Genomic DNA, 27,446 nt, shown 5'->3' with positions numbered 1-27,446 from the left:
AAAATTAATATTTCCGTACTTAAATAAATTTTGGAATAGGTGATTATAAAGATGAATAAAGGAATTAAAAGTCAGATGGTGTCTTATTGTAAGTCCTGGGCAATCCTGATTTTATATGTGCAATAAGACTTATAATTAGTTTAAAATGTGGTATACTATTCCTGATTCTACCTGGATCATAAACCTTATAATCAGGTTATTGTACTCGAGGTATTATCTTATTGTAATTCCTTATGTAAGCCTTATTTTATTTGGCCTATAAGCCTTATAATAATGTTGTTATATTCTTCCTAATGGGTTGTAATAATTCCTTAAATAGGCCTAATTTTATATAGGCTATAAAACTTATACATAACGTTATCTTTCAGATATACTTTATGCCTGATGACATAAGTACAGAAAATAAGGAGTATTATAACAACAACTAATATTCCTTATAGAATTAAGGCCTGATGCCATATATAAGGCTCAAATTCTTTGCTTGACTGCTTATTGCTTTGCACATGTATGTGTGTCTGTTTTCTCTTACTTCTTCGCTCTTAGCTGGCTGTATATACGTATATGTGTGAATGCTTGCTTTGTTGTTATTGTCGAAATTGCTAATGTTCGCCACAATATGAATGAAAAATTACTCATACGCCATGTTGAGCATAGAAATGCCGCAAAAGTCCGCTTTGGTTTGGACGTGTTTAAGTCAATAAATTTTTATCGGATTTGTATTAGTTTTCTCCAACGGATGCTGACATTTGTGAGAAAGATTTTTGATTCGCCATAGCTGTTTATATCATACTGGCACTAAGCGGAGTGACTCACGGTATATACACAGACAATTCAAACTTTTCCCGCTACTTAATTTATTTTTCCCATATTCGAACAGAAAAACCAATTATATTCCGTGCCAATAAATATGACACGTCGGTTTTAGGTACATATAAGAGATGAGTGTGTGTTAAAGGCCCCACACATAACATCTTTGATGTAGCCTCGTGCACTGACGGATGAGTAAAATACATGTATTTTTATGGATAATGGCAAATCGATTGCCACCAGCGCCATCTGACATACCAAAGTGAGCAATTTTCAACTTTTGCTGCATGTTAAGCATAAGAAGAAGAACTTGCAATTTTTTTTGCAAATGAAATTATTTTTTCTACTCGTACTCATCAATGTTTTTCACAATTTAAAATTGCATTTTAACAAATAAATACGAAACAAAATATGTTAGCAAGTATTTTTCTTGTATAGTAAGAGTGGCCAAGTCGAAATAAGTTTCAACTGCTGAGTCTGCAGTTCTGTTAACTATTACAAACGCAACATCTTGCGCGACCTTCAATACAACAACAACAACATGAGAAAATTCATCCTCTCGATGCCATTAATTAAGTACATATGTACATACGTACATATATGCCTCTATACATATGTGTGAAATATATTTACTCGTAGGATGTACCTACGTATCTTTTAAAAATTCGAATTTTTTAGGTGCGAGTTTTGAAACTTAATATGGTTCGTGATATATTTTATTTTTATTTCAGATTTTGGTGAAAGCTGGTTTTCTTTGGATAAAGTTAAGCAAGATTGGTTTTTGCTTACGTCTATAAATTGGCAGCTTTAAATTGATGTTCTTTAAAATTCGCAATAAAGTACATAAAACAGCTTAAATTAAGAAATTTAACGAAAAATCTGCAGTCAGCCCCGCTTTCAGAATAAATAAAAAATACTAAAATAAGCTCTGGCAAGCAAGATAAGCTTAGACTCCTCCATTTATAAATGAATGAAGTTCTTAATAAATAACCATGCAAACTTTGACTTATAACTGTACTTTTACTTACAGTTAGACGGTAGTGCACGACAAGCTATTTCTTTGAAACTCATCAAATTACCTGTTACTTTCTCATAAGCGAGTGATTGAATGTATGTATATTCCTTTGAAAAATATTCACCCCTATTCTGAATTTCGATTACGTTCCCGTTCTACGCTCAGCTTTAATCGAAGTTTGGTATTCTGCATTACGACGGAATCGTAAAGAGAAGAGGAAGAGCAAATGATTTTTTGAAATCAGCTGTTGGTACGGAATGTGTGAACATTGGAACAAAATAAAATAAAGAAAATTTGTAAAAAACACTGAAAAACGTTTATATTTTATTATCCACGCCATTTTGTACAAAAAAAAGCAAAAGAATATATTGCCGCAGTGTTATATTTTTTTGAGTGAAGTGCTTTCATAATTGTAAGTGTGTTTTTGTCGTTCTTTTGGCCAATTCCCTGCCGTGGCCACCAAGTTTTGTTAAAACGGATTCCTGCACGAATATAGTTGACATTTTCTGAATTTTAAGGATGCTAATTTCATGGCCACCGTGGTGTGATGGTAGCGTGCTCCGCCTACCACACCGTATGCCCTGGGTTCACACCTCGGGCAAAGCAACATCAAAATTTTAGAAATAAGGTTTTTCAATTAGAAGAAAATTTTTCTAAGCGGGGTCGCCCCTCGGCAGTGTTTGGCAAGCGCTCCGGGTGTATTTCTGCCATGAAAAGCTCTCAGTGAAAACTCATCTGCCTTGCAGATGCCGTTCGGAGTCGGCATAAAACATGTAGGTCCCGTCCGGCCGATTTGTAGGGAAAATCAATAGGAGCATGACGCAAATTGGAAGAGAAGCTCGGCCTTAGGTCTCTTCGGAGGTTGTCGCGCCTTACATTTATTTTTTTTATTTATTTAATTTCATTGCACTGGCCTAAAATACTTTATAAAGGTTTATTTATTTTTTCCGCAAGGATTGTTTACGTTTTCGCTTCACCTTCCTCTACGCCGGCAGCTTGCTTTGGCATATAACTGGACCCAACGAACAGACACAAATTATAGCTGTCTATTATAATGGAATCAATAGCCGCGGCATTATTTATAGAGTTGGAAAGCAACGCATACGAAAATTGCCAGGCGAGAATGGAAAGGCAAATATTGCGAGATTTGTGTAATCCATTTGAGATGAGTGACGAATTGTAAGAAATTGAACTTAAAAGTGGTAAAGTTTAATGACTTATTTTCTTATTTAGGTTCAAAAAAAACTTTCGACTTAACAAGGATGCTTTCAAGTATGTGTTAGATACTTTTGCGGGGCAAATACGTCCAAGGACTTCGACATCGACATGTTGTTTTTGACCTGGAAACATAAAAAACAATCATCATCAAGCTTTCTACGTTTCTTAACAAGTTTTACTTACATTTTTGTTAAAATTCTGTTATAAATTAATAAAAAAATAAAAAGAAAATATTTTTCCGCCAACTAATTTGCAACTTAGAAAAACGGAACTACGATCGAAATGCAGAATACGCAAAATCGAACGATTCGAAGTTGGATCGAAAGAGATTGGAACACAGAATAACAAAATTGCCAAATCGAAAAAATTTCAATCCAAGTCGAAATGCAGAATAGGGCTGATTGTTTATACAACAACACACGTGGATATTGATTCATATATTGAAACACGGATTCTTCTTGCAAGGCAATCATGCAATAGAGGAAAATATAAAAATATGCGGATATGTGAAAATACCCTCTAAGAAAAAAGAAAGATCGAAAGGCGTGCATTTCATTTAGAATCTGTGGTGAAAAGAGTTCGGTATTTAAAAAATAATTTATCTTTAATTTTTTTACTACAAAATGGCGGAACATGTTTTAGCCAACTCCGAATGGCAGCTGCAAAGCAGATGAATTTCTACTGAGATTCTTTTCATGGCAGACATACACTCGGAGTGTTTACCAGACCACTACTCAGGGGCAGACTTGGCCTAAATTATTTTTTTGTAATTACTTTTTTTTTAATTTTGATGTTGCTTTGCACGTATGTACATATATTTCTACATTTTCAGGCATGATCAGTCGCCGTATCTTCTTTGTTGTTTTATTGATATTTTCAGGGGAAGAGAACAAAGTTTGACTATGGTATGATAGTTATTTCTAGTTCTGTTCTTAGTCTAATAAAGGTCGCCACACGCTCGCTCTTACTTGTCGTCCTATGTAACTCTGTTGATATTCGCAGTTAATTTTGCGTAAGCCATGCCCACCAAACGGCTCCTTAGTGTTGGTCCTCAGTTTTACCTTAGGTTGTTCAATGTTTTGAACGGTGTGTTTTAAAAAACATTTGCCATTTATATGTGGTTTTTCTGGTGTATCTGCTTGTGCTTCTGTACATGCATTACTTACAGCTTTTTCCCTTTGGTATGGTAAGTTTCTTGCAATTTGTACTCATTCTTGTTTAGAAATTGTTCTTCCCAGTTATTGATTTCCTCCCAGGGCAGTTACTAACAATATTATATGGGAAACATGGAATTATTGAAAAGTGTATAGCGACTTCTAGTGCAATAAATTTACGTGCATGTTATTGTTGTAAACGTTATATGCAAGCAGCCATTTATTTGTATCGCCACAATAGACGAGTTATGATGTTTGTTGCGTTGTTTGTTTTAGCGCTTCTAACAAGAAAAAAAAATGAAGAAACTTATCGAATTATTGAAATATATTCTATATATGTATATGTCAGCATTTGTTAACTCTATTTTTGTTTTGACCACTGCTTGACAAAAAGTCAAGATTTTTAGTTATTCGAAGTGGCAGCCCATTCTATTTTAATTTGAGCGAAGTGTTTGCTTAATTTGAAGGACGAATCTTAAGGCACTTTTCAGCAAACAAAGTTAAATGCGCATAATTTTTTTTTTTTTTCATTGAAATAATTTGGGAGTTCATTGCCACTGAGTTTTGATTCGATTTTCAGTTCCATTTGTGACGAAATTCGTGGATATAAGCGACTGGAAAGTCTGTATCTGCTGCAGGCAATGCGTAGAATATTGTGAAAAGTCGCCACCCAACATACATACATACATATGTCCTCGTATTTGTGTACATACAAATTGGTAAATAATACTAAACGCTCCTTTGTGCGAAGGTCGAATGGTAACGAGCTCATAAATATCTGAATTATTCCCAATTTGGAACGACTCATTCGGCAGCTTTTTTTTTTTTGCTAAAGTTCAACGTCTTGCTTTATTTATAAACATAAAATTACGCAATGCCCTTCAGATTTACCATTGAAATACAGAATGGTGTTTATATCATAAAAAAATTATAAGTCTTCCAGCAAGCTCGCAAATTAAATTCTATAAAACCTTTTGTAATAGTTTATATGAAAAAGCGAAAACCGTCTAAACCTTGAATATTGATTAGTTCTTTATTATACCAAATCGAAATTGCTTAAAGCTGAGAACAACTCGTATCTTTAGCTTCATTTAATTTTTGGCGTTGCTTTAACAGAACCTTGAATCCAGGGATTTTCGTGTGGTAAGCGGAGCACTCTACCATACCACGGCGGCCGTAAAATTCTCAAACAGGCTCACGTTACTTAATAAGTATACTCATAAAAAAAAAATCATTTGCCATAATCCATTAAATCCGGCAGACAGAACATCAAACTCGACTGGTACAGTGTTATGTACTTTTACGTATCTATGAAACATGCCCTGGTTAATATGGCTAACATATAATGAAACAAATGTATATATAAAAATGTTTATGTAAGTGCATACGTGTGTATCTGTATGATCATTATGCAAAGGCTTATGTGTAACAGACCAAAATCATGGCAAATAATGTCTGTGTTTTCATTATTATATCATTTTGTGTATGTAAGGGTTTCTGTAATATTGCATTCATTATTTAATTTTAGTTTACATTTATAAGATGAATTTTGAATTTATCAATGGTCTGCGGGACTGGAATATTATATAAGCAAATTCGCCCGTTTTATTGTGAACAAATGTAATTCAAAATTTTAATTTGTGGGGAATAAGCAAACAAAGTTTTATTTTTTAATACAGCTTCATTACAAAAAATAAATTTAAAGGACCAGTTGGTTGTTGTAAGCAGTGTTGCCAGAACTTTTTCAGAAAAAATGCTAGATCATTGTAGATGAAAAAAAAGACAAGTGAGATATCTTCGGCATAGACGTCAAAACTACAAATAGACCCGATCACCTGCTTTTTAAAGTGACTTATCGTGTATCTCTTTGTATCACCCGCTGAAGATAGCCGGCCGTATGCGCCGCCTTATTGAGAATCCTGTCAAAACGCTGCCAAAACGCGAAAAATTGGCCATCTTGAGCACCTTTCAGGCAGCTGATGGATAAAATTTCACACTTGTTGTGTCCACAGTGCGCTAGATGGACAAAAAAAGCTTAGTAAAAGGGTGTAAGGCCAAAAAAAAGCTAAAAGCTTAAGGCAACTTTTCAAGCGTTTTGTGCCTTTTATTCATAACAAGTAAGAAAGTCCAAGTTCGGGTGAAACCGAAAATTAAATACCCAGCTGTGCACTTCAAACGCTATTGTTGTTAATAGTGTTATAAGGCTGCGCAATAATATATGGTTCTATTCCGAACACATTGTCGTTCAATAGAAGCAAAAATGATACAGAGGCTACCACTAATGAACTTGAGCGTTGAGCGAGTAAAAATGCAGTTTAACACTTGTTGCTATGAAAAAGATGTTTATGCCAAATTTCGTTCGAAATGGGAGATTTTTGTTCCACTTATGGCATTAAAAGTACTTTGGAAAGAGTAACAAAAAAAACCCATTTTCAAAACTTGTTTAAGTTTTGTTCAACCATACCACACTACTGAGGTAGAAAATCAGTCAAATGTAGTTAAATACCGTAGAGTTATTACAAATTTGTTAAGGTTAGACCTTTAGGAAAAGTGGGCGTCGTCCTTAACCGATTTGGATTTTCTTCACTCAATCTATATAATTTCGCAAGAATAGTGTTTTTGCCAAATTTCAATGTAATATCTTATGGCTTGTTAAACTTTCAAATTTCCATCTTCTAAATGTGGGTGGTACCACACCCATATTCCAAAATTTTTTTGAATTTATGTTTTGCGTCTAAAACAAATCCAAATTTCATTAGCTTAGCGGTATTTGTTTCTGAATTATCTCGTTTTTTTCTATTTATCTAAATTTTCGATATCGAAAATTTCTAATACCAATCAATTCTGGGCCCCGATAAGCACCTATACTTTGGTAAAATTCTGTTCGTTCAAACAAAACTTTTGCAACAAGAGGGCGCAATTTTGCATTTCGTTCGCAGGAGAAGTTGTTATTGTACCCGATAAATAGGGTTTTCGTTTTGTATTGATAACTGAAAAACTAGTTTTTTGCTGTTTTCCCATTTTGTGTGTTTTTCGATTTGGTGGTATTCTTATTTTGATGTTTTTTTTTAACAAGTGGCATCATCGTCATAAGTACAAAGTAGAGAGGGCAGTGAGCGTAAAATGCTTTTTGAAATTTGCTTATGTATTGACTGTTGACCGTTGTTGAAATGACCAGTGAGATCAGTTGTGTTAAAAGAAAAATCAGTTCATCTGATCAGGAATCTGTCAATTTTACAGAAGATTAACTTAAGAGCGACAATTTCTCTCCTGTTGAAATGACTAAACTAATTTGTTCGCCAGCCAAAGGTCTCAGTCGAATTAACCATAATTCGATCAATTTCACCGAACCCCCGTTAAGTCAAGAACAACAGAACCGATTTGTTGATTTTACTAGCACCATTTCTTTCAGTGTATATTTTTCTCATACAAATCTTATTTTGAGTCACAGTGGGATCGATGCCTCCGGTTGTTTTAGGAAACTAGCACCATTAAACTAATGACCCGACTATTTCGGGACCGATTTGGTACTTTAGAATTTAATTGAATTTGATTTAATTGAAAAACACATACAGTTCAGCTTTATCAACGGATATACAAACATACTGTATACACTGCTTTACCTAAGTCGTGCCAAGTAGGGTAGACCTAAATCCTAAATGCAACCTTGCCACAGTCAGTACGTTCAACCGCTGTCAACCATATATGTTTTAAGAACTGCAGCTAGCTTAACATATATCCTGTATACACTTTGAAAAGACTCAACACGTCGTATTGAAAATAAATTAAATCGATTGCCATCCATATATACCTTTACAGTATTTACAATACATACATATATATATATAGAGTATTATAGCATTCGTTAAAAAGTGTTAAAGAATTTTCAAAATGAGCGTTGAAAACGAACGGGCTTTTATGTATGTTCGTGCCCAGTAGGCGGCTGAGAGGAGCTGACTCGAAATAATTAGTATCTTGGTCTTAAAGGATTAAACTCTATCTGGCTAAGTGAGAGAAACCCTATTCAACATCTCTTCCAATTATATCGCCATGAACAACACATCAAGCATTTTCCTACGGACCTCAATTGGATCGGTAGGACGCAACATTTTTTGCCGGATTCCATCCCGCATAACTTAGAAGAAGGAGAAATAGAAGAGAGGAATTGTTTTTTGACCCATTCAATTTTGTTCTTGAAATATAATATTTATTATCGTAGAAAAGCTAAAAAGAGTTAAGCATTCTGGCTGTGCTATTAGAATTTGAACTACGTACTTTCGAGTGCTTCGGATCTTTAACTCACCGGAGCTACCTCTAGACTATGATTGCAACTGTTTTGTTCAGTTCTAAAAACTCATTAAATTTACTAATACATCAAAAATTAACAGACCATTAAGTTCAATAGCTAATTAGAAATATATGAATAAAAAATTTAAACTAAAACGAAATTAAAAATAATATATGAAATATGTCCATACTGGGTGGTTTATATATAAGAATTTGAGAAGATATTTCCATACATATAAAAATTATTATTTACGAGTTTTAATGAGGCTCATACAAGTAGACCACAAGCAATTATGTAATACAAATAACATTTGTGTTGTTGCTTGTGGCTCGTGCCTTGTTGGCTACCAACAGTGATGCCAGCTGTGCTCAAATAGATATTGCAATATTATTACTGGCCTTTTTTATTTCTATTTGTTTTTTTATTTTTTGATAATACAAACATCAAAGGGAATCGAATATCTGCCGGCTGCCCAGCTGCCTAGATTATTGAACGTTTAACTATGTGGCAATACTTGGGTATTTAAATTGGGTTTTTCTTCAAAGTTTGTAGTTATAAAATTAATAAAAACGATATGTTTTTGTGTGTGTGGCTGTCTGCCTATAAATATGCTAATGTTTATATGAATATTAGACACTAATTCGTTTTAACTTTTCAATATCGCACTTCTAAACTGTTGTTGGTGTTGTGTGTATGTGTGTGTATTGCCACTTGTTGAGCAAGTCAAATTTATTCATTTATTCTCGCTTGACGGAAGATGCATTTAACGAGATAGCATTAGATGCCAGAAAGAAAGCAGGTCAGAAGCGCATTTAGACCAGCAGATGCACAAATTTAATTTCTTTTATACTCAGTCATTCTTGCACAAACACACACACACACAGCCACACAGGCATGCATGCATTGAGTATATGTAAGTAAGTGCAAATTCACAAATGAAACAACTAATGAAATCTTTTAGCGCCCCCATTTTGCCATTAGCCATTTATTTAGATGATAATGATGTTTTACATTTTCATTTAAATATAAACTTATATAATGTATGTACATATGCATGAGAGTGTGTCTATACACATACATATACCTATGTTGCTTATGAATATGGGTTTTTGGTTTTTTAAATCGAACATTATTGATTCTTAGATATTACATATAAACAATCGCAAATATTTGTGGCATCTTCATTTGTACATATGTACATATTTATGGGTTTTCAGGTGTGAATATACAATTGTGTCTGTGCATGGATGTGTTTGAGATAAGTGGCCAAAGAATGCCAAAAACTAGGGCAAATATTTGGTTTACAATTAATTAAGAAATTAAAACCATTACACTTACAATTTCAAATTTACATTCACGGATGCCTAAGTAAAATAAATTTAAATCGAATTTCCGCTAACAAAATTGTAAGGGGTTTCTTGGCATTTGCATTTAAAATATTAGATACAAGATTTTCCTATGTTTTTCAAATTTATAGATCTCATTTAATGAAATTAATTGTGAGGCGTGAGCACTGGTCCTGCTCTTTCTATAAATTAATAATTTCGTGTTTTTAATTTAAATTAAATTTCACCATTTCTTTTCATTCTTTCTTTCCTGTCAGCGCTGCTTCGGCTGAATGCAGCGGTTAAAAATAAATATTAACTGTATTTTAGCTATGTGGCGCATTTATATTCTGGCTGACGTTTTAAAGAGTTCATTCTGAATTATTTATGATTTATTCATTTAGGATTAACTTCATTCATCGTCGGCTATTTTGAAATTAATTGGGCATTGACTTTAACAACAAGTTCAAGTATTTTTAAATGACTGATGAGCTAATTTTAAAATGGTTGCAGTTTTGTTTGATTCTTAAAACCTTTTAATGTACATGAATGTATTGTTTTTGTTATTGTTTTGTGAATAACTTACCTGATTTGCCCACATCGGCGTTTCCAATTACCGCAATGCGTACACGTGGTATATCTTCCGATTTCATTTTTTTTTTTTTTTGTCACTAAAAAGACAAAAGAAAAGTCCTTATCTTGTATTTGCAATATTCTTAAATGCATACATATTCTTGAATACATGTGTTGTTAAAAAAAACTAGTTTCGAAGGAAACATCGAAGTGCTAAGGATAAGTAAGTATTAGAGATACGATCAACTTAACTGCGTATAGCGTAAGCTTCTTTGTGGGACATCAAGGGCTAGATTTTATATGGACCACATAAATCACAGAAACATGCAGGTTTACTATTTCTGAAGAGAGGGGCACACTATTTTAACCGCGGTTTGCCCCTTAATGCGTCAGATTTTGAAATATGATTGATGTGACTATTTAACGAAAAGCTTGAAATAAAGGACAAATGCATGGTTTATCACTAACGGATGACAAATAAAAGATACCTGTTATAGGTACGATTCTATGACTTGAAAGAAAAAGAAACTTTGATCAATTGCCACCGTAAAGACTGTGTTAGCCGATCTTTAATGGGTCACAGTTTTGCGGAATCCTGACCATATGGACCTTGAAATTATTAGGTGAACTTTTTGGATAGTTTCAAAGATGTTTCGGGATTATTTTGGAATTGGTTTCAAGACTATTACGGTATTATTTATATGCTCTTTTTGTGCCATTTCAAGCGTACCAAAACTATTCCGGATAAAGTTAGTCAATTCGGAACCATTCCGAGAACATTTCGAAATTATGTATTTTCGGGATAGTTCATGGGATGCTTCGCAATAGTTTTCAGATTATATTCGGTATGATCTCCGTATAGTTCGGGATTATTCCGGAATAGTTTTGAGAAAATTTCAGCCTAATTTGTGGACTGTGGAGGGACTGTGTGTAGGACCATTTCAAGACTCGTTTGAAACAGTTTCGGGTTTGATTTCCAGATTAAACTTCGAGTTTAAGGTTTGGGATTATTTCACGATTGTTACGGGATTGATTTGTTACGGTTTGTTTTCTGGGCCTTTTTGAGAGACTGCTTCCCAATTTTTTTCGAGAATATTTCAGCACTATTTCCGGATTATCGTACGCCCATTACGAATACTTTTACATTTGCTGCTGCGAGCTAGCTGACCGCCTTTTCAGCACACCGAAAAAATATATATTAAGCATATATGTAATACTTCTATATTGCTACAAAAGGCTAGGTACATTCCCAAACATCAGAGTGCCGATATATTGCTGTTTAAATGTTTTTGTTTTTGTATTCAATAATCGAATGTACCTAAATTTATATTTTTTCTTGTCACACTTATGCTGCTACAATCACAAAAATTTTGTAGGCTGTCTTGTTTTGATTTCGAATTCAAAACTCATTGCGAGCATTTCCTATTGGCAATATATGATATTAAGGGACTTATGGACGCTCATATATATTAAAATATGCACTTTTCCTCGGCATATGTACGGATTTCAGAAATTCATAGATCTAAAAGCACATATAAAAATAAGCGTTCACGACATTATTATCAAAATTTTACATATGATCCAAATAATGTTGATACATATCGTCGGTACAATGCCAAAGTCACGAATGTGCCATTTTTGTTTTAACGAAATATTATATATGAAGGGCTCAGAACCAAAAGGATCTAAGTAACATTTTTTTAAAATTGAGTTATACCCATATTTGTATATTTAATATAGTGTCTATTTGTTGACAATGCGATCCAAGCCATTTTGGACATTTTAGTGCCCATATATTTGCCAGGCCAAAAACGTACTAAATTTTATTGCATTAATGATTGAAGCCAAAAGGATCTAAGTGCGCCTCCAAGAAATAAAATTTAATTGCTCGGCCAAAAGAACATGCAGAATTTTTTCAAGTATGCAGTTTTGTAGCCCGTTTAATTTTAGTATAATAAAGTGCTAAACTTAAGTTCGTAGGAAGTCTCGCTGAATTGAAAGAGGTGAAGAAGCCTCTCCCCTCTCTCGTCTGTGCTGCATACTTGGGTTCAATACTTGACTAATGTAAAAGCAGGCTTACATGTATGTTGTATTTTATGTTGTATATTTTCTGTAAATACTTAATATAATGTCACTATGCCTAATGTATGCCAAATTCGCGAAAATTTGTCATTTTGGCCGAGTAGTCAACGTTCGAAATTCTATTGCAACAATTTTTGGAGCCAAAAGGGTCTAAGTGCGCTTGGATCCAGAAAAAAAATTGCCAAAAATCAGCGAGACTTCCTACGAACTTAAGGTTAGCACTTTATTATATTAAAATTAAACGGGATACAAAGCTGCATACTTGAAAAAATTCTGCATGTTCTTTTGGCCGAGCAATCAACGTTCGAAATTTTATTGCAACAATTTTTGGAGCCAAAAGGGTTTAAGTGCGCTTGGATCCAGAAACAAAATTGCCAAAAATCAGCGAGACTTCCTACGAACTTATGTTTAGCACTTTATTATACTAAAATTAAACAAGACTGCATACTCGAAAGAATTCTACATGTTCTTTTGGTCGAGCAATCAACGTTCGAAATTTTATTGCAATAATTTTTGGAAATTTTTGCAATAATTGTTATTTTCCATCTGCAGTTAACATCCTTTGAATTAGTTGACTAACCTGCATTCGTTTAGACAGGAATCATTTCAAACTCATTTACCCAGAATTTATATTAGTATTTGCCAAGAGGACGGAGTTATTTTATAACATAGGTCCTGGTTTTTGATAGGGTTTTTCAGTTTGGTCGTTAAAACAAACTTCTGGTAACACTACGGACTCTATCAGTCTATGTGAGGTCCTCATGGACCGGCCAGTTCAACCTACCTACCCAGAATTTACAATAAGTAATTTACATTAACCTTAATTATCTCAATTCAACGTCGATGTTACTTAGATCCTTTTGGTTCTAAGCCCTTCATATGTCAAATTTTGCAAAGCCAAAACAACAAATGTGCATTTTTTTGAAAAAAAAAAAAAAACAAATTTAAAAATCATTTTTCAATTAACATTACTTAGTAATTTACAAAAGTAAACTTTCCAATAGTGATTGATAAATACAAAATTAAATCTCTATTTTTAACTATGTCTTACGCGTTTTTCTCAAAACATCAAATATGCACATTTGTGACTTTGGCATTGGACCGACGATATAAGAGTACATACATCTGACTGATAAGCAGCGTCAGCGCAGACATTAAGCGGTGTAAATATTCGTTTTATTTTTATTTTGTTTTATTTCACGTTTTTGTGCAAAATAATCTGCATGGCCGCAGTAGAGCGCTTGCTTATCAGAGTCAAAAAAAAAAAAAAATGTTGTTCATTACCTCACAGAACATACAAACAAAGAAAACTAGGTAACTAGCATATTTGTTAAAGTTAATTGACGTGGGAGATGTGGAGGGAAAGCAGCTGAGCTTATGACAACAGCAAGGAATTTAATCGGAATTTTTAGAGCGCTTCTGTTGTTTGGTTTTTTTCTGTTTACATAAATGTAAGTGTACAATTTATATACCCTGTATGAAAAATGTCACTTCATAAAATTTCATTTTTTTTTTGTATATCTTTTTGATTTCGCCTACAAGATTTAAACTGAAACCTAACCGTTATTTCAATACGCAAAGCTAAAACAAAGAAACGAGCCACCTCATCAGCGTTAATTTTGTGTTCGGGAATGGAAAAAGAGAGGAGCTTTTGTTAAAAATAATGCGCTTTTTTATGGCAATTTTCATGAATCTGCGCCATAATATTATTTTATTGGCTGACCAGAGAGAACAAACTATAAAGTTAAAACAAATCTTTTCTGCAGAACAATGACAGAAGGAAACACTATTAGTATTAGCAGTAATGAAAGCTCTAAGTGTAATCGAAATAATACACAATCTGAAAATTAGTCAGACGATGTAAGTTAGATGAGTTTAATAACTACGACGCTGCTAATGGACGTAAAATTTCAGACAACTTTTAATAGCATTTCGGAACTATGAAAGGCAAGAACAAAGCATTGACGTTCTGTAATATTGGAAGAATTTTCAAATAGTTTTTCATAAGTTTCATGAGTATGTATGTATGTATTACCTACTAAGTCACGGTTGTACTACAAACTATTTAGTCTGAATAGATTAGGCCAAACTAGTCAATTTAATTTCCCCTATATAATAAATATAGATATAGACTCATGGACACGTTTTAATGATTTACATCTATCAATTAGTTTCAATTTTTATTTTTCTGAAATAAAACCTGAATTGTAATAAAAATTGAAACTTTGTGATAAGTTCAAAAACGTTTCGAATAACTTTTCGAAGTTAATCAAACATTTATAATTGAAGAAATTGGTCTAACAAAGTGCAGCATTGAAGTGGTTTATAAATCAGTATATTTTGTTCTTTTTTTGCCGAAATTCTCTTCGTACAAGGCATGTGTAAAAAAATTGTAAAAATGCTGAATGATTTTTAAATAACTTAAAAGTTCCTATTTGTTTGAAATAAAATTTAATGAATTGCAGAACTGAAGCATCCTTTTTATCACGCTTATATAAGCCTCACTTGTATGTATGCTTGTTTGTAACTCTCTAGGCTAGGCGCGCAAAGGAGTGTTGGACCGACCCATCTAGCGGCAACTATTGACTCGCTACAAAACGAGTTGTGCTTAATAGCGGAGACACGAAATGAAAAATTGTGGTGTAAACTACTACAAACACCTAATGCCTGGTTTTTCACTGCAAGTTTAAACTCTAGTTGAAGTTGACTAGAGTCTTGCTAGCGTATCGTAAAAAATCAGCTTTCATATTGCGATTTCCACACGGCCGATAGATGTACTATTGTGAATGACAGCAGAGTTTTGTTTACAAATTATTGTGAATCTATACGAAAAAGATAGTAAAAGAAAACGCAAATACTAAACATGTTTTCTGCAACCTCTGTTGCCTTTTATACAAACTCAAATGAACAAATTGACGAAACTCCCACAAAGGCCATAGAAAGAAGAAAATTGAGAGATGCTTCCAATCTTCTTAAAATGACATACTTGACATACTAGAAGTAAAAAAATGGATTTCAGAGTATGTCTTAACAGAAGTAGAAGGCAGTTTGCGCGCCCGTAAAAATAGGTCGTCCATCCCAAGTATTTTGATGGTTTGTGGCACTTTAAGATTTCTTGCCCAGGGTGTTGCAACAGAGGGTTGGGAATGAGGCTTTAGTTAGATTTTTTTGGATTTTTAATTTTATATTTACTTTTATTTAAATAGCTCCCAACGTCTCTTGCCAAAAATTTATCAACGATAGCTAGCGTAGAAAATTGAATAGCTGATGCGATTGTTAGCGTATGACAATACCACCATCATTGTGAATTCATACAAGTGGCGAATGTTTGATAAAAACGTTCACAATAGTGAACAGCCGCGATCACCTGTTCAATCATTTTTCGATTACTTAAATCATTTGTTCAATTGTGTTTTTGAAATATTTTTTAGACTGCATTATTTACATATTTTAAAATGTTTGCTTAATTGGCTGCTCATATTTTGTCTATTAACTAGATTTTAGAAATGAATATTAAAATGTAGTCTGATTTTCTGTAGAAACATTTAAAAGAAAAGCTGATTAGAAGCACAAATGGGCATTTCATGGCAATTATTTGACACGTGGGTATGGCAATGGAGGAATAGAAAGATTTTTCACTTGTATGAATTCACAATGTCCACGATAAACGATAAACGCTAACGATCGGCTTTCACACGGTCGAATTTATTTCTAATACGGTATAACCGATGGCAATCGTTCGAGTTCATAATATGGATGTTAGTTTTTTTTATATGTACATTAAATAAAAACTTGTTTGTCTACAAACGTGTGTTCATATTTTTATTCTGATACGAAATAAAAACGAAAAGGAAACCGAAAAAAATGAAGAACGAAACCATAACCGATACGAAATGTAACTAATAAAAACTTTTGCATTGGTTTCAACCGTAAACCACCCACTCACTTTGTTGCGCCACATTACGAGGTATGTAATAAGCACGGGGCTTTTCTGCAAAAAACTTTTCGTAGGCAATTGTAAACTTATTTGATTTGCACAAAAATAGATATGTTTTATACATGTGTTCGCAATTATGTGTGTGTGTATTGTACACGTTAGGCATACGATTTATCCCAGTAAAAATTTTGAATAAGGTCACATTAACTAATTATGAACTCATGCAAATTTTATTATAAATATTTACATCAAATTACATATAAAGGGCAAATACATAGACATTCATATATATATGGAAAGATATGTATATACAATTAAAAAGATAAGTATATCCTTTTTAAAATCACGCGTGCTATCATCTAACGGTTTGTCGCCACACGCTTTCTGCCGCGTGCCATTTTTTATGTGCGGTCATGCTGAGCACTCAACTCGTTCATGTATGCGTGTATGTATGTATGTCATATTACCGCTAATTGTGAAGCTGCAAAATCCACGTGCTCATAACAGACAGATAACTTGATTACCGTTATTATTGTAATAATAGTAGTCGCGCTCTTATTCAAGTTGACGTTTAACTAAACAATGGCAAAAGGAAAACGTTGGTCGATTTTATGTCCCAATTATATATGTATGTACGTGCATACATACAAGTCCACTTGCTGGCAGATACATAACAAAACGTTAATTTGTTTCTATTCAATCTTATTTGGTAGCAATTAGTGGTACGTGACGCCATTGTCACAAAAATGGTATTGACAAAGATTTCGTGCTATGCGCCTTCATGCATCTCGTATACATATATTTAGATGCATGTGTGCACGCGGGACGATTTTCCATAGATTTAGCCATTTTGCACTAATCCATAGATTGTAATGCCGTCTTTAATTTACTGTTCCAAACAAAATATCAAAACAAAACTAGTTTTGGTTACTAAATAGGAAAATTCTTTTCTTGCATTCAATTATAGCTTGGTGTTTGCGCTTGATCCTTTACTCTGCTGCAATGAGGGCCGGTACAATACAATTTGTTGAGGGATTCAAGGGTTGTGCAGCGCAATATATAGTTTCTCCAACCCAATTTTCAACCTCACCTTCGACCGGTGAATCCCGTTTCACTAACAGACGAGGCTCTGGCGACCCCAAGCTCCTCATGGAACTTGGGTGTGGGAGGGAGGTATGAAATCGTTCCCGAGATGGTTGGGCTAGTACCTTAATGGTGCTGTGTTACCGAAGCGTACCGGATCTGTATCCGGCAAAGGACCATCACATCGATAACACTCCGCAAAGCCTTCGGCGAGTAACTTTATCGCCACAACAACAACAACAAGAACAACAATTTGTTGACGCAATTGCGTCCATTGTATTTTTGGCACTGCTACGTTGATAGATACATCGAACGTTATTTGTTCAGCTTTTGAAACAGACTCATCAAACGCCTTCTATCGTAAGCTACCATGAATTATGAAGCAGTGTCAGAACGAGCCTAACTGACATTGGCCTATGCGCGGCTTTGCGGCAGCCACTTAAACCTAACATAACCTATTAGCAGAACTTTAGAAAACCGAAATCTATCTGTCAATAGATGCCGCTCGCTTAATTTTCACTTAGCAGTCTTGAGTGAATTGTTTGCTCCCTTGAGTTAAATTGCAGTCAATTTTGTTTTGTCGAAGACCATTTTAGACTTGTATGGCGTGACTGGCGCCCTTACGTTCCTATATATTGAACCCTATAGTTTATCAGCGCTATAATCACCACCCATCAAGTATATATTGTGACGAATATTAGCATCATTAAGCTGCTACTAAATAAATGCACAATAACAATAAAGCAGCCACACATACATATGTAGAAGGCGACGAAGAGATATCTCACACACACACATGTACTAACACACATGTAACTAATTACCAAGCAGGAGATACAAGAGTTCTAGAAGGTGAAACGTCTAGACCTTAGGAGGAATATTCAGACGAGGCAACAGAGAGTATAAAAGCAGCACAAGCTGAGTAATAATTGATCAGTTTGATTTAAACACGTTATCAGTTGTGAAGTGAAGTATAATTCTACCACTCCCAAAGTAGTCTACAAAGCCCATTTTAAAAAATAATAAATGTAAGGCGCGATAACCTCTGAAGAGATCTAAGGCCGAGCTTCTCTTCCAATTTGCGTCGTGCTCCTCTTGATTTTTCCCTACAAATTGGCCGGAAGGGACCTACATGTTTTATGCCGACTCCGAACGGCATCTGCAAGGCAGATGAGTTTTCACTGAGAGCTTTTCATGGCAGAAATACAATCGGAGCGCTTGCCAAACACTGCCGACGGGCGACCCCGCTTAGAAAAAATTTCTTCTAATTGAAAAATCTTATTTCTAAAATTTTGATGTTGCTTTGCCCGGGAGTTGAACCCAGGGCATACGGTGTGATAGGCGGAGCACGCTACCATCACAGCACGGTGGCCGCCAATTTGCAATAGAGAATATTGGAGTGATTTATTCAACGGAATTTCCCTAAATTCGTTACAATAAATATATGTATGAACACAGCTCACCGCGATAACCAAAACCTGAATTTTTATCAAGTTTTTTCTCGATCACTAGTAGGACCAATGTTGAATAAATTTTACTGATTGTGTGGTATTCAATTTAGCACTGGCAAAGCTTCAATAATAGAGAAATTAAAACCAGTTTACCTTAGATCTAGGTTGAATATATTAATGGTATACCATATCTCGGATTTTTATACAAAAAGACCCTAGCCAAAAAAAAATACTTGAACGCCTTATCCAAGAATCCGGCTGAAAAACGAATTTAAATAAGGATATGTATTTTTGATAGATATTTGACGGAAGTGTCTTTTTCTATCGAATTCTGAGATAAGGTATAGATATAATGTGTTCCGACCCTTTGAAAAATGACCATCCAATATTAGTGCAAAATTATATTCACAGTGTTGTGCAAAACCGAAGCAGAGCAGAACCATTTTCTTTAAATATGAAAAAAGCCATCGTCATCCCAATAGGTAATATTAAAGACTTAAATCTTTACTTTTCTCTATCTTTACTCTTTTACAATAATAAGAATTTTTATTATGTAATAGCGTGAAGCAAATATTCATTTAACATTCGTGTTTCAATGATGTTCCTTGTATCGGAAGCGTTAACTAAGGGGACTTCGTATTAGTTCTCAGTTTATTGAGAAAATTGCTCGAATTGACTTTAAATAATTTAACTCAAACCAACGCCATTCAAGTCTTGATACTTGATAATCTCGAAGTTCGATATTGTGATTGGATGGAGGGGACCGTACTAGAAAGTTCTTATATTATACTTGAGTGGAGTGGGAAGTGTGGTGATTTGATTGCAGAAGCTATTCATTTCTATTAACTGATTAATCGATCTTTAATCACCTTGAGATCTCATTTCAGAAAAATATGTATAACTATTTTTCTTACCACATAATTTTTCCAGTTTCGAAACATGAAACGTGTGGCAATCGTTCAGATCACCACCATTTTATCTATAACTGTGCTATGATACTCTAAGACTCCTTAGCCTGACATTGTGCTGCCCGAACAGAGTTATCTGCATGGAAGTTTTTCTAGCTCACATTAATTTTAATACTTTTTCACCCATTACCTCTTGTTTCATAAATAGATGATTGAAAATGAAATAGCTTTTGAAAATTGTGCTGAAAATTGGCAAAACTTTTGTATTGACTTGTGTCATATAACCAAGTGAATGTATGTATTTAAACAAATGTATATGTATGTATGTATGTTGAAGATTTATTACCATCACATAAATGCCAATTTTTTTAAAAGACGTACTCAATTGAAATTCTCTTCTCTCCAAGTGTTTATTGTCAATATAAATTCGTTCGCTGTTTTATACAAAACACAATTTGATGCTTCTCTATAAATATTATTTTATTATAGATATCGACTTTTCTTATTTATGTGTACCAATTGTTTTTGTAGCGCTAAAAAGTCTATTCCGAAATTCCAACATTCCTTTTCTATATTAAAAAAGATCTGCTGCCAATTTGGCGCCGCCATTGTCTTGGTCGCATTCAAATCAGCTGGAAGAGCATAAACAATGTCGGCACTATGAAGCATTAAATGTGAGGAGTGAAGAGTGTCGACATCAACGATCGCCTTAACCCAATACATTTGTGTGTATGTATGTAGCTTGTTTGCCAGCAGAATTTAAACAGACTTGCAGACTTGTCAACCTTAAATTTTCGAAAGATTAAAAAAGAATAGATTTTTATTTTAAGTGTTCGCTCGTTTCTATGGATTTATATAAATTTGTGTTGGCTTAATATTAGGCCGTGGAGGAATAACTTACAAAATGTTAGGACATTTTTTTCCCAAAACTTAATTGAGTTGGCAAGAACTCACTAGAATCTAGTGACTAAATTGACTGCTCACTTATTTCTAGGAAATTTTGTCAACACCCCTTTTTCCAAGTGTGTTTAATGAACTGAAATACCTGCTGTCGTCGGGTAAAGAGTCAGCGCATTTGCGCCTTGGCAACCACGCAGTTGGCAGCCATAATTTCGACTTTGTTTATTTGTGAACCAGCATTAACACAAACAACAACATAAGCTCAGAAATCCAGCGATAAATCACTCTTGTTAATAAATGCTACTTTGGATAAGTAGGCAAGGAAAGGTCCCTTCTCAGCAAACGAAAATCATGCTCTATAAGTGACTGATCGTACCCATCTTGCTTTATGGTGCAGAAGCATGGAATATGACAACATCAAATGAAGTTGCCCTGGGAGTGTTCGAGAGAAGGGTTCTTCTTTAATATTAAGAATTAAAACGCAGCAGGCCAAGTTATTCGAATGAAAGATGATGATCCGACTAAGAAAGTATTTTTATCGGAGCCCGCTTATGGAAGGGGAAGAGGGCGGTCCCGCTCCGCTGAAAACACCAAGTGCAAAATGATTGAAATTCCCTTGGTGGCCCAATAGATTCAGTCAGTTAACCCAGCGAAGAAGCGACTGCCATAATGGTTAAGAAAGTAATTTCAGCTCAACAATTAAAAAAAGGTAAACATATTTTTTTTAATTCATTTGGGGTTTTCATGTCAATTGTTTCTAATTGATTAAATTCAAACTCAAATTGTTGGAAATGTTATTAATGTAGAGACCTTTCTTGCTTCAGATTGTACATACAAACATGTTTAGGCGAAAAATTGTCTATCAAATTATAAAAATAAGCATGAGTACCCTCAACGTTCGATGTTTAAACATAACAACTACATATTTTAACATAGATAACTGTTGTTTTGAAATAAACTTCAGCTGGATGATGTGAAAGTTAAGTAAAAACGGAGGTATCTCTATCAGAAACAAATAGACACAGAATCAAAATGTGCATCAAACCAAATAAAACATTTCACTTGTTCACTTAAAGACAATCCAAAACAAAATATTGTGAATTGTATTATTCGATGGTGGAAACATAGAAGGTAGCACATTCTATGTATGTCTTTTTTTATTATCTGATTTACTGTCAAAATGTACTACGCCAGAGGATGAAGTGCCAAATAACAAAAGGAGTAAAAACCACCTGATTTCCCTTCGCCACCTATATGGTTCCCCCATGGATACTTCACTGTACGAAATCAATGAACCGTCCCTAACATTTTAATCGATAGCAAACCGATAATTTATCGCGGTAACAAATCGATATATTTTAACAAATCCAAAACTTTTATATAACACATCGTTGAATTTTTTAACCCATCGAAAACGTTTGTAATTAATAACAAATTCATATTATCGATTACTCGCTTACAGCTCGTGGATAACATGCCGATAACAATTGGATAACGAACGGTAATCCTATAATAAAGAAAAAATGGATAGCATGCTGTCTGGTTTCCGTTCAGATTTCGGTTTTGGTTCCACATCTTTCATTCCCTTTTTCAACTTTTTCTTGCCTATCCTTTCCTCTCTGGATTCGTACACATATTAGGCCCACAGTTACCCAACATTTACTTTTTTATTCCCCCATACACCTTAAGCTCCACTCCAGATTCCTCCATATCCATAACAAGGCTATTGTTACTTTGTTAATGCTTTTACGGATACTCAGTCCTCAGCGCCCTCGTCCAGATTAAGTAGATCAATCTTACGCAATATATTTGATCTAATACGAAAAAAAATCAAAACCACCCTAGTACAAAATTATTTCAAAAAATTTTTCATTAAAAAAGAAGGACAAAACTCTCGTTCCCATCGCAATTCGTATAAATTTATTGGGCCATTTGTGTGTATATCTTGTTAATGTATTGGTGTGCAATAATATCGCTCACGCCTGCATGTTTGACTAAGATGGATATGAATAAACGGCCAAGTATTAGATTTACTAAAATACATAAGTTGAAGCTTTAGAGGAACGGAAGAAAGGCGTATTTAAAATTTTGATAACTATAAAGGCAAAAGGAGAGCCCGTGTGTTATGGATAGGAGAGTGAGTGAGGGTGACTACAAAGAACTAAATAATTCACAAATGGAAACAATTAAGGGATAAACAAAATTACCAATTGAGTGGTTTTACAGATGACTAGATTTTTATTACAAGTGGCACTATATAGTGATTCGCTTTAAAGATTCTGGTGAACTCAATATTTTATTAAAGAAAATCACTGTTTGTAAATTTTTATTCTTTTCAGAACTGCGACAATTTGACCTTTTGGGATTAGGATAAAGATATAGGCAAAAAGCAAGAAGTATATAGAACGATTTTGAAATTGTATGAAATATATTATTATATTAAAATTCTATTCGCTGAAACCAATTGGCATGTACAAAGCACTACGCCACTGATCTGGCCGGCTAGTACAAACCATCAAAACAAAAGACAAGGCGACGCTTCTGATTCAAGGGGGTGCCAGACCCCACCTACTCGTGGCGAATAATGTTTCATTAACAGCCGAGGCTCTGGTGACCCCAAGCTCCTCTTGGAACTAAGGGGTGGGGAGGGAGGGATGGCCTAAGAGGTTTAAAGTGGTCATATAAATCGTTCCCGAGATGGTAGGGCTAGTACCTTAATGGTGCTGTGTTACCGGAACGTACCGGATCTATATCCGGCAAAGAACCATCAACATCGATAACACTCCCCAAAGCCTTCGGGGAGTGTCTTTATCGTTAATACAACAACAACATCAACAAAAAAACGACGCGAAAATGCTTAAGAATATTTCACCTTCTTGAATAGGAAAAAATTTATATAGAAATGTATTCTGCGTTTGTTTATTTCACATATGTCAACCCCAAGTGACACTTGGTCTCATTTGCAAAAGTTATAGCGATTTTCAATAAGGTGATTACTTTTGGTCCATCCGGTACTTTCGAAATATAAAAGCATATATTACGGCCTAAAGGGCCTTAAATGCATATTTTTAAGTATCAGTGTGTGTTTTTTTTTATATTTTGTGTTGCCCTAGTGATAAGCAATGGAAATATCTTAAATGTTATCATTCTAGTTCTTTTCTTCATATCATGCCATATGAGCGTTCATATATACATACATACGTATATATTTACTTAATAAGAATGTATGTTTGTTGTACTTCTGCTATTTCCATTCTTAAAATTTTTTATTTCTGTAATATTTGCGAAATTCTATGGTCATTGAAAACAATTGAAGTAATCACCAGTTTTAAAATTCAAGTTCATGTAAATTGAAAAAAAAAAAATGTTCTTTAGAGTATTATCTGGATTATAATTGTCAGCATTTCTTGGCTATGATGATTTTAATATTTTTATTACTTTCTCAAATAGTATGAATAACAAGAAAGTCATCACGAACAATTTAATCTGGTAGCTTTCCAAAATATGCGTACATTGGGGAGGGCCAATTTCTATGCAGCGGTTTTTCTCGACATCGTTCGTAACAAATTCAGATACTTAACGCGCTATAAAGTAAAAGAGGTTGATAAATAATTAGCGTGACTTTAATATCTTTGAGGGTGTCTAAAACAAATTTTTCGGCTTTATCAGTCACATTGCCAAAATGTATCCACCCTAAGGTTTATATACATACAAATTAAATTCGCGTGAATATATGTATATGGACATGTGTATAAAATATATCCATACTGTGGCGAATGTTGACATCACTAAGCTAGTTAATAATCACGCAACAACAAAAACATGAAACAGCCACTCTTATGTACAAGGCAACGAAGAGATACCTCACGCACTCAGATGTAGTCATCAGCCGAAGTTGTTACCCATACAAACATACGCATATATGTAGCTCAAATACCAAGCAGGAGATACAGCAGTTCTAGAAGGCGAAACTTCTAGACCTTAGTAAAAATATGCGGACGAGGCAACAGAGAGTATAAAAGCAGCGCAAGCTGAGGAATGATGAATCAGTTTGATTAACACACGCTATTGTGAAGTACGTAATATTGAATCATAATTGTACTACTCCCAAAGTAATAATCTAAATAAAGGCCAGTTTGCAATACTGAATATTCGAGTGATTTATTCAACAGTTTAGCGATTCGAACGTTAGCAGAATGTTTCAAATAAGCGGAATTTCCCAAATTCATTACAATACTTTACCGTCATCCCGATAATTGTGTTTATGATAATATTTTTTAACAGAACACCAGTTTCATATACATTTGCCACATTAGGATGGTACGTAAAAAATCAATTGAACGAACTTTTCACTACTCCTTTTTAGATAGATCGGTCCCTGCTCAACTTTCTAGAGCTTATCCAGTTAATAAGATATTCACATGCCAAATTTCACTGTAATTTGATAGTGAGTTGTGGAATAGGTTCTAAAAATGTGTGATATTAAAAATTAAGCTTATGTCGTATGTGCCACTCCCCTTTTTTTTAATAGCCCTATTATATCCATAAACCTATTTTAAATAAATTGGCATCGTTTCATTGCAAGCCGAGGAGTAGTGCGGGAAAAAACCACAATTCACTTTTATATATTTACATATAAGAATACTGTCGAATTAAGGATTGCATTTTGTTGGACTCATAGTACAAGTACACTGTCTATAATTAATCGAAACTTTCGGCTAAAATTTGCATTCATTTCCTACTTGGGACTTCATTTTTACACCCACCCCCTGTACTGACGTATGTACAACAAATCCATTAATTACTTTAAGTAATTCTTTTTAGACAAAATATTTTATCTTGAGGAATTTCACAATATATATATATATATGTGTGTGTAGATTGTATACTCTCATACATACATATATAGGGGTAAACGTGCATACATACACATTCGTAATTGCGAAAATAAATCATGAATAAGTGAATTTAGTATTTGGAAAACAGTAAAATGCCAGCTTGTAAGCACTAAATACAAATATACAAGTAAGTACATGTACGTGGGAAAATATTTGTTTATTTGCAATGGATTTTAGCATATTTTCGAATTAACGCGTCAAACGGCGAAATATGAAAACACACACACACAAATAACATTGTGTGACAACAAAAAATGCCTGGGAAGTAATACCATTTTTCTAGTAGATGTCCAAGATCTGAGAACGGCTCCGTACCAGATTTGTTTTTCTTAGATCTTCGAGATCTACTAGAAAAGTGCTTTGACTTCCCAGGTATTCTCACTTTTGTCTTTTTTGTAACATCGTTCGAATTCCAGCTTCTGTTTAAGTCGCTATTTGGACGACACGACGTATGAGCAACATTTTGTATATTGCCAGAAGAACAGAAGAATCAAAATGCACATAAATAACACGTGAATACTAATTATGTCACAAACATGTAAGTGATATGTGAAATCTGAAATTTTGAAGTTAAGCCTCCTATCGGATTGCCCAATTCGATACCTACAGATCAGTATACGTTGATAAAAACTAAAAATTACTTTGGTGCAGAAGATTTACACCTCTTCTGAAAATTTTAATTTTTTGATTTGTTATAGGTATGCGAAATATACATAAAAGTACTTCAACGCAGCAGCTTACCTTTTTTTTATTTTATAATTCAAGGTTTGTTAGCACTTTTGGTGACTCTGATCAAAGTTTTTAAGTTTTATAGTTAATTTCAGGTTTTTGGTTAACTTCTGATAACAATCAAGAATTTCTCAGGCACTTATTTGATTTTAAATTTTATATATTTATTTGTTTTTAGTTTTCTGTCTTAGTCTGTATCTCCATCACAATTAGGCTTAGTTGCTATCAGTTGATTACTTTATTATTCACAGACTCACAATGACTGACTTAGATAATTGAAAATTTTAGTTCGACGCTTTGTGTTGGACCACTTTTCAGGCAACACTTTCACTTTGCATATGAAAGTTCCGAAAACAACACATCTTTTGTTTTAGGTAAAAACTAATTCTTAATTTTATTTATATAAAAAAATATCAATCGTTCGACTGTCACACCGACAATCTGAATAAGCGTTTTCCGTTTTAATAGCGTCTGAAACTTTTATAAAAAAAATCTAAGATTTGCGTTGCTGCTGATCTCACGTTTAGTAAGTGCGTGAGATTATTTAATCTAATTTTATCTTTTGTTTTTTGTTCATATGTATGAGCATTTATTTACATTTGCGTTAATCTTTTCTTTTGTGCTCCGTTTCCTAGCTTTGTTTGGGAACTTATTCCGATGATATCTCATATAAAACTGACAAGTCGCCGGCATCTGTGGCATTAAATATAGTAAACGTTTTGTGGGAAATTTCGTACGGGAATGCACAATGAAAGGGATATTTTCATTTTACCACTGAGAACAAAGCATAAACAAAGAGAATGGGAAAGCGGATGCGCTAATGCAGAACTTGCTGTGCTGTCCACTAAATTTGTAATTATTTTTTGTGGTTTAAATTTTATATTTTTTGGCATTGGAGTTTAAACTCATAATCTATTAATATTTCACAGCTGATTTTTGATTGCAGTCGAATAAGCATAGCAAATATTGTCAATTTTCCTTTCGAAGTTCACACGACCTCATATTCTTTAGTTTACTCGAAATCCCCCTAAATTAATCTTGTTCTTGTTGATGCGGTAGCAATTGATCACCCGTATTA

General features: G+C 34.0%; 1 protein-coding gene across 2 annotated transcripts in view; it reads right to left on the bottom strand.

Annotated features, from left to right (window-relative positions):
- LOC137241397 (ras-related and estrogen-regulated growth inhibitor-like protein) overlaps positions 1–27,446 on the bottom strand; it is a 260,561-nt gene that overhangs the window by 13,042 nt on the left and 220,073 nt on the right. The window contains exons 1-2 of one of the 2 annotated variants that reach the window (XM_067768950.1): positions 26,381–27,046; positions 10,394–10,478 (exon numbers count right to left, since the gene is read on the bottom strand). In XM_067768950.1, the coding sequence (XP_067625051.1) occupies positions 10,394–10,460 (67 nt within the window). In that variant the 5' untranslated portion in view covers positions 10,461–10,478; positions 26,381–27,046. Of the gene's footprint in view, positions 1–10,393; positions 10,479–26,380; positions 27,047–27,446 lie in introns of those variants that run through there. The other variant, XM_067768951.1, reaches the window with a different exon arrangement.

Source organism: Eurosta solidaginis, chromosome 2, assembly GCF_040869045.1.
Source record: "Eurosta solidaginis isolate ZX-2024a chromosome 2, ASM4086904v1, whole genome shotgun sequence".
NCBI classification, from domain to species: Eukaryota; Metazoa; Arthropoda; class Insecta; order Diptera; family Tephritidae; genus Eurosta; species Eurosta solidaginis.
The sequence above is the reverse complement of the archived record's forward strand: the minus strand, read 5'-3'. Positions and strand labels throughout refer to the sequence as shown.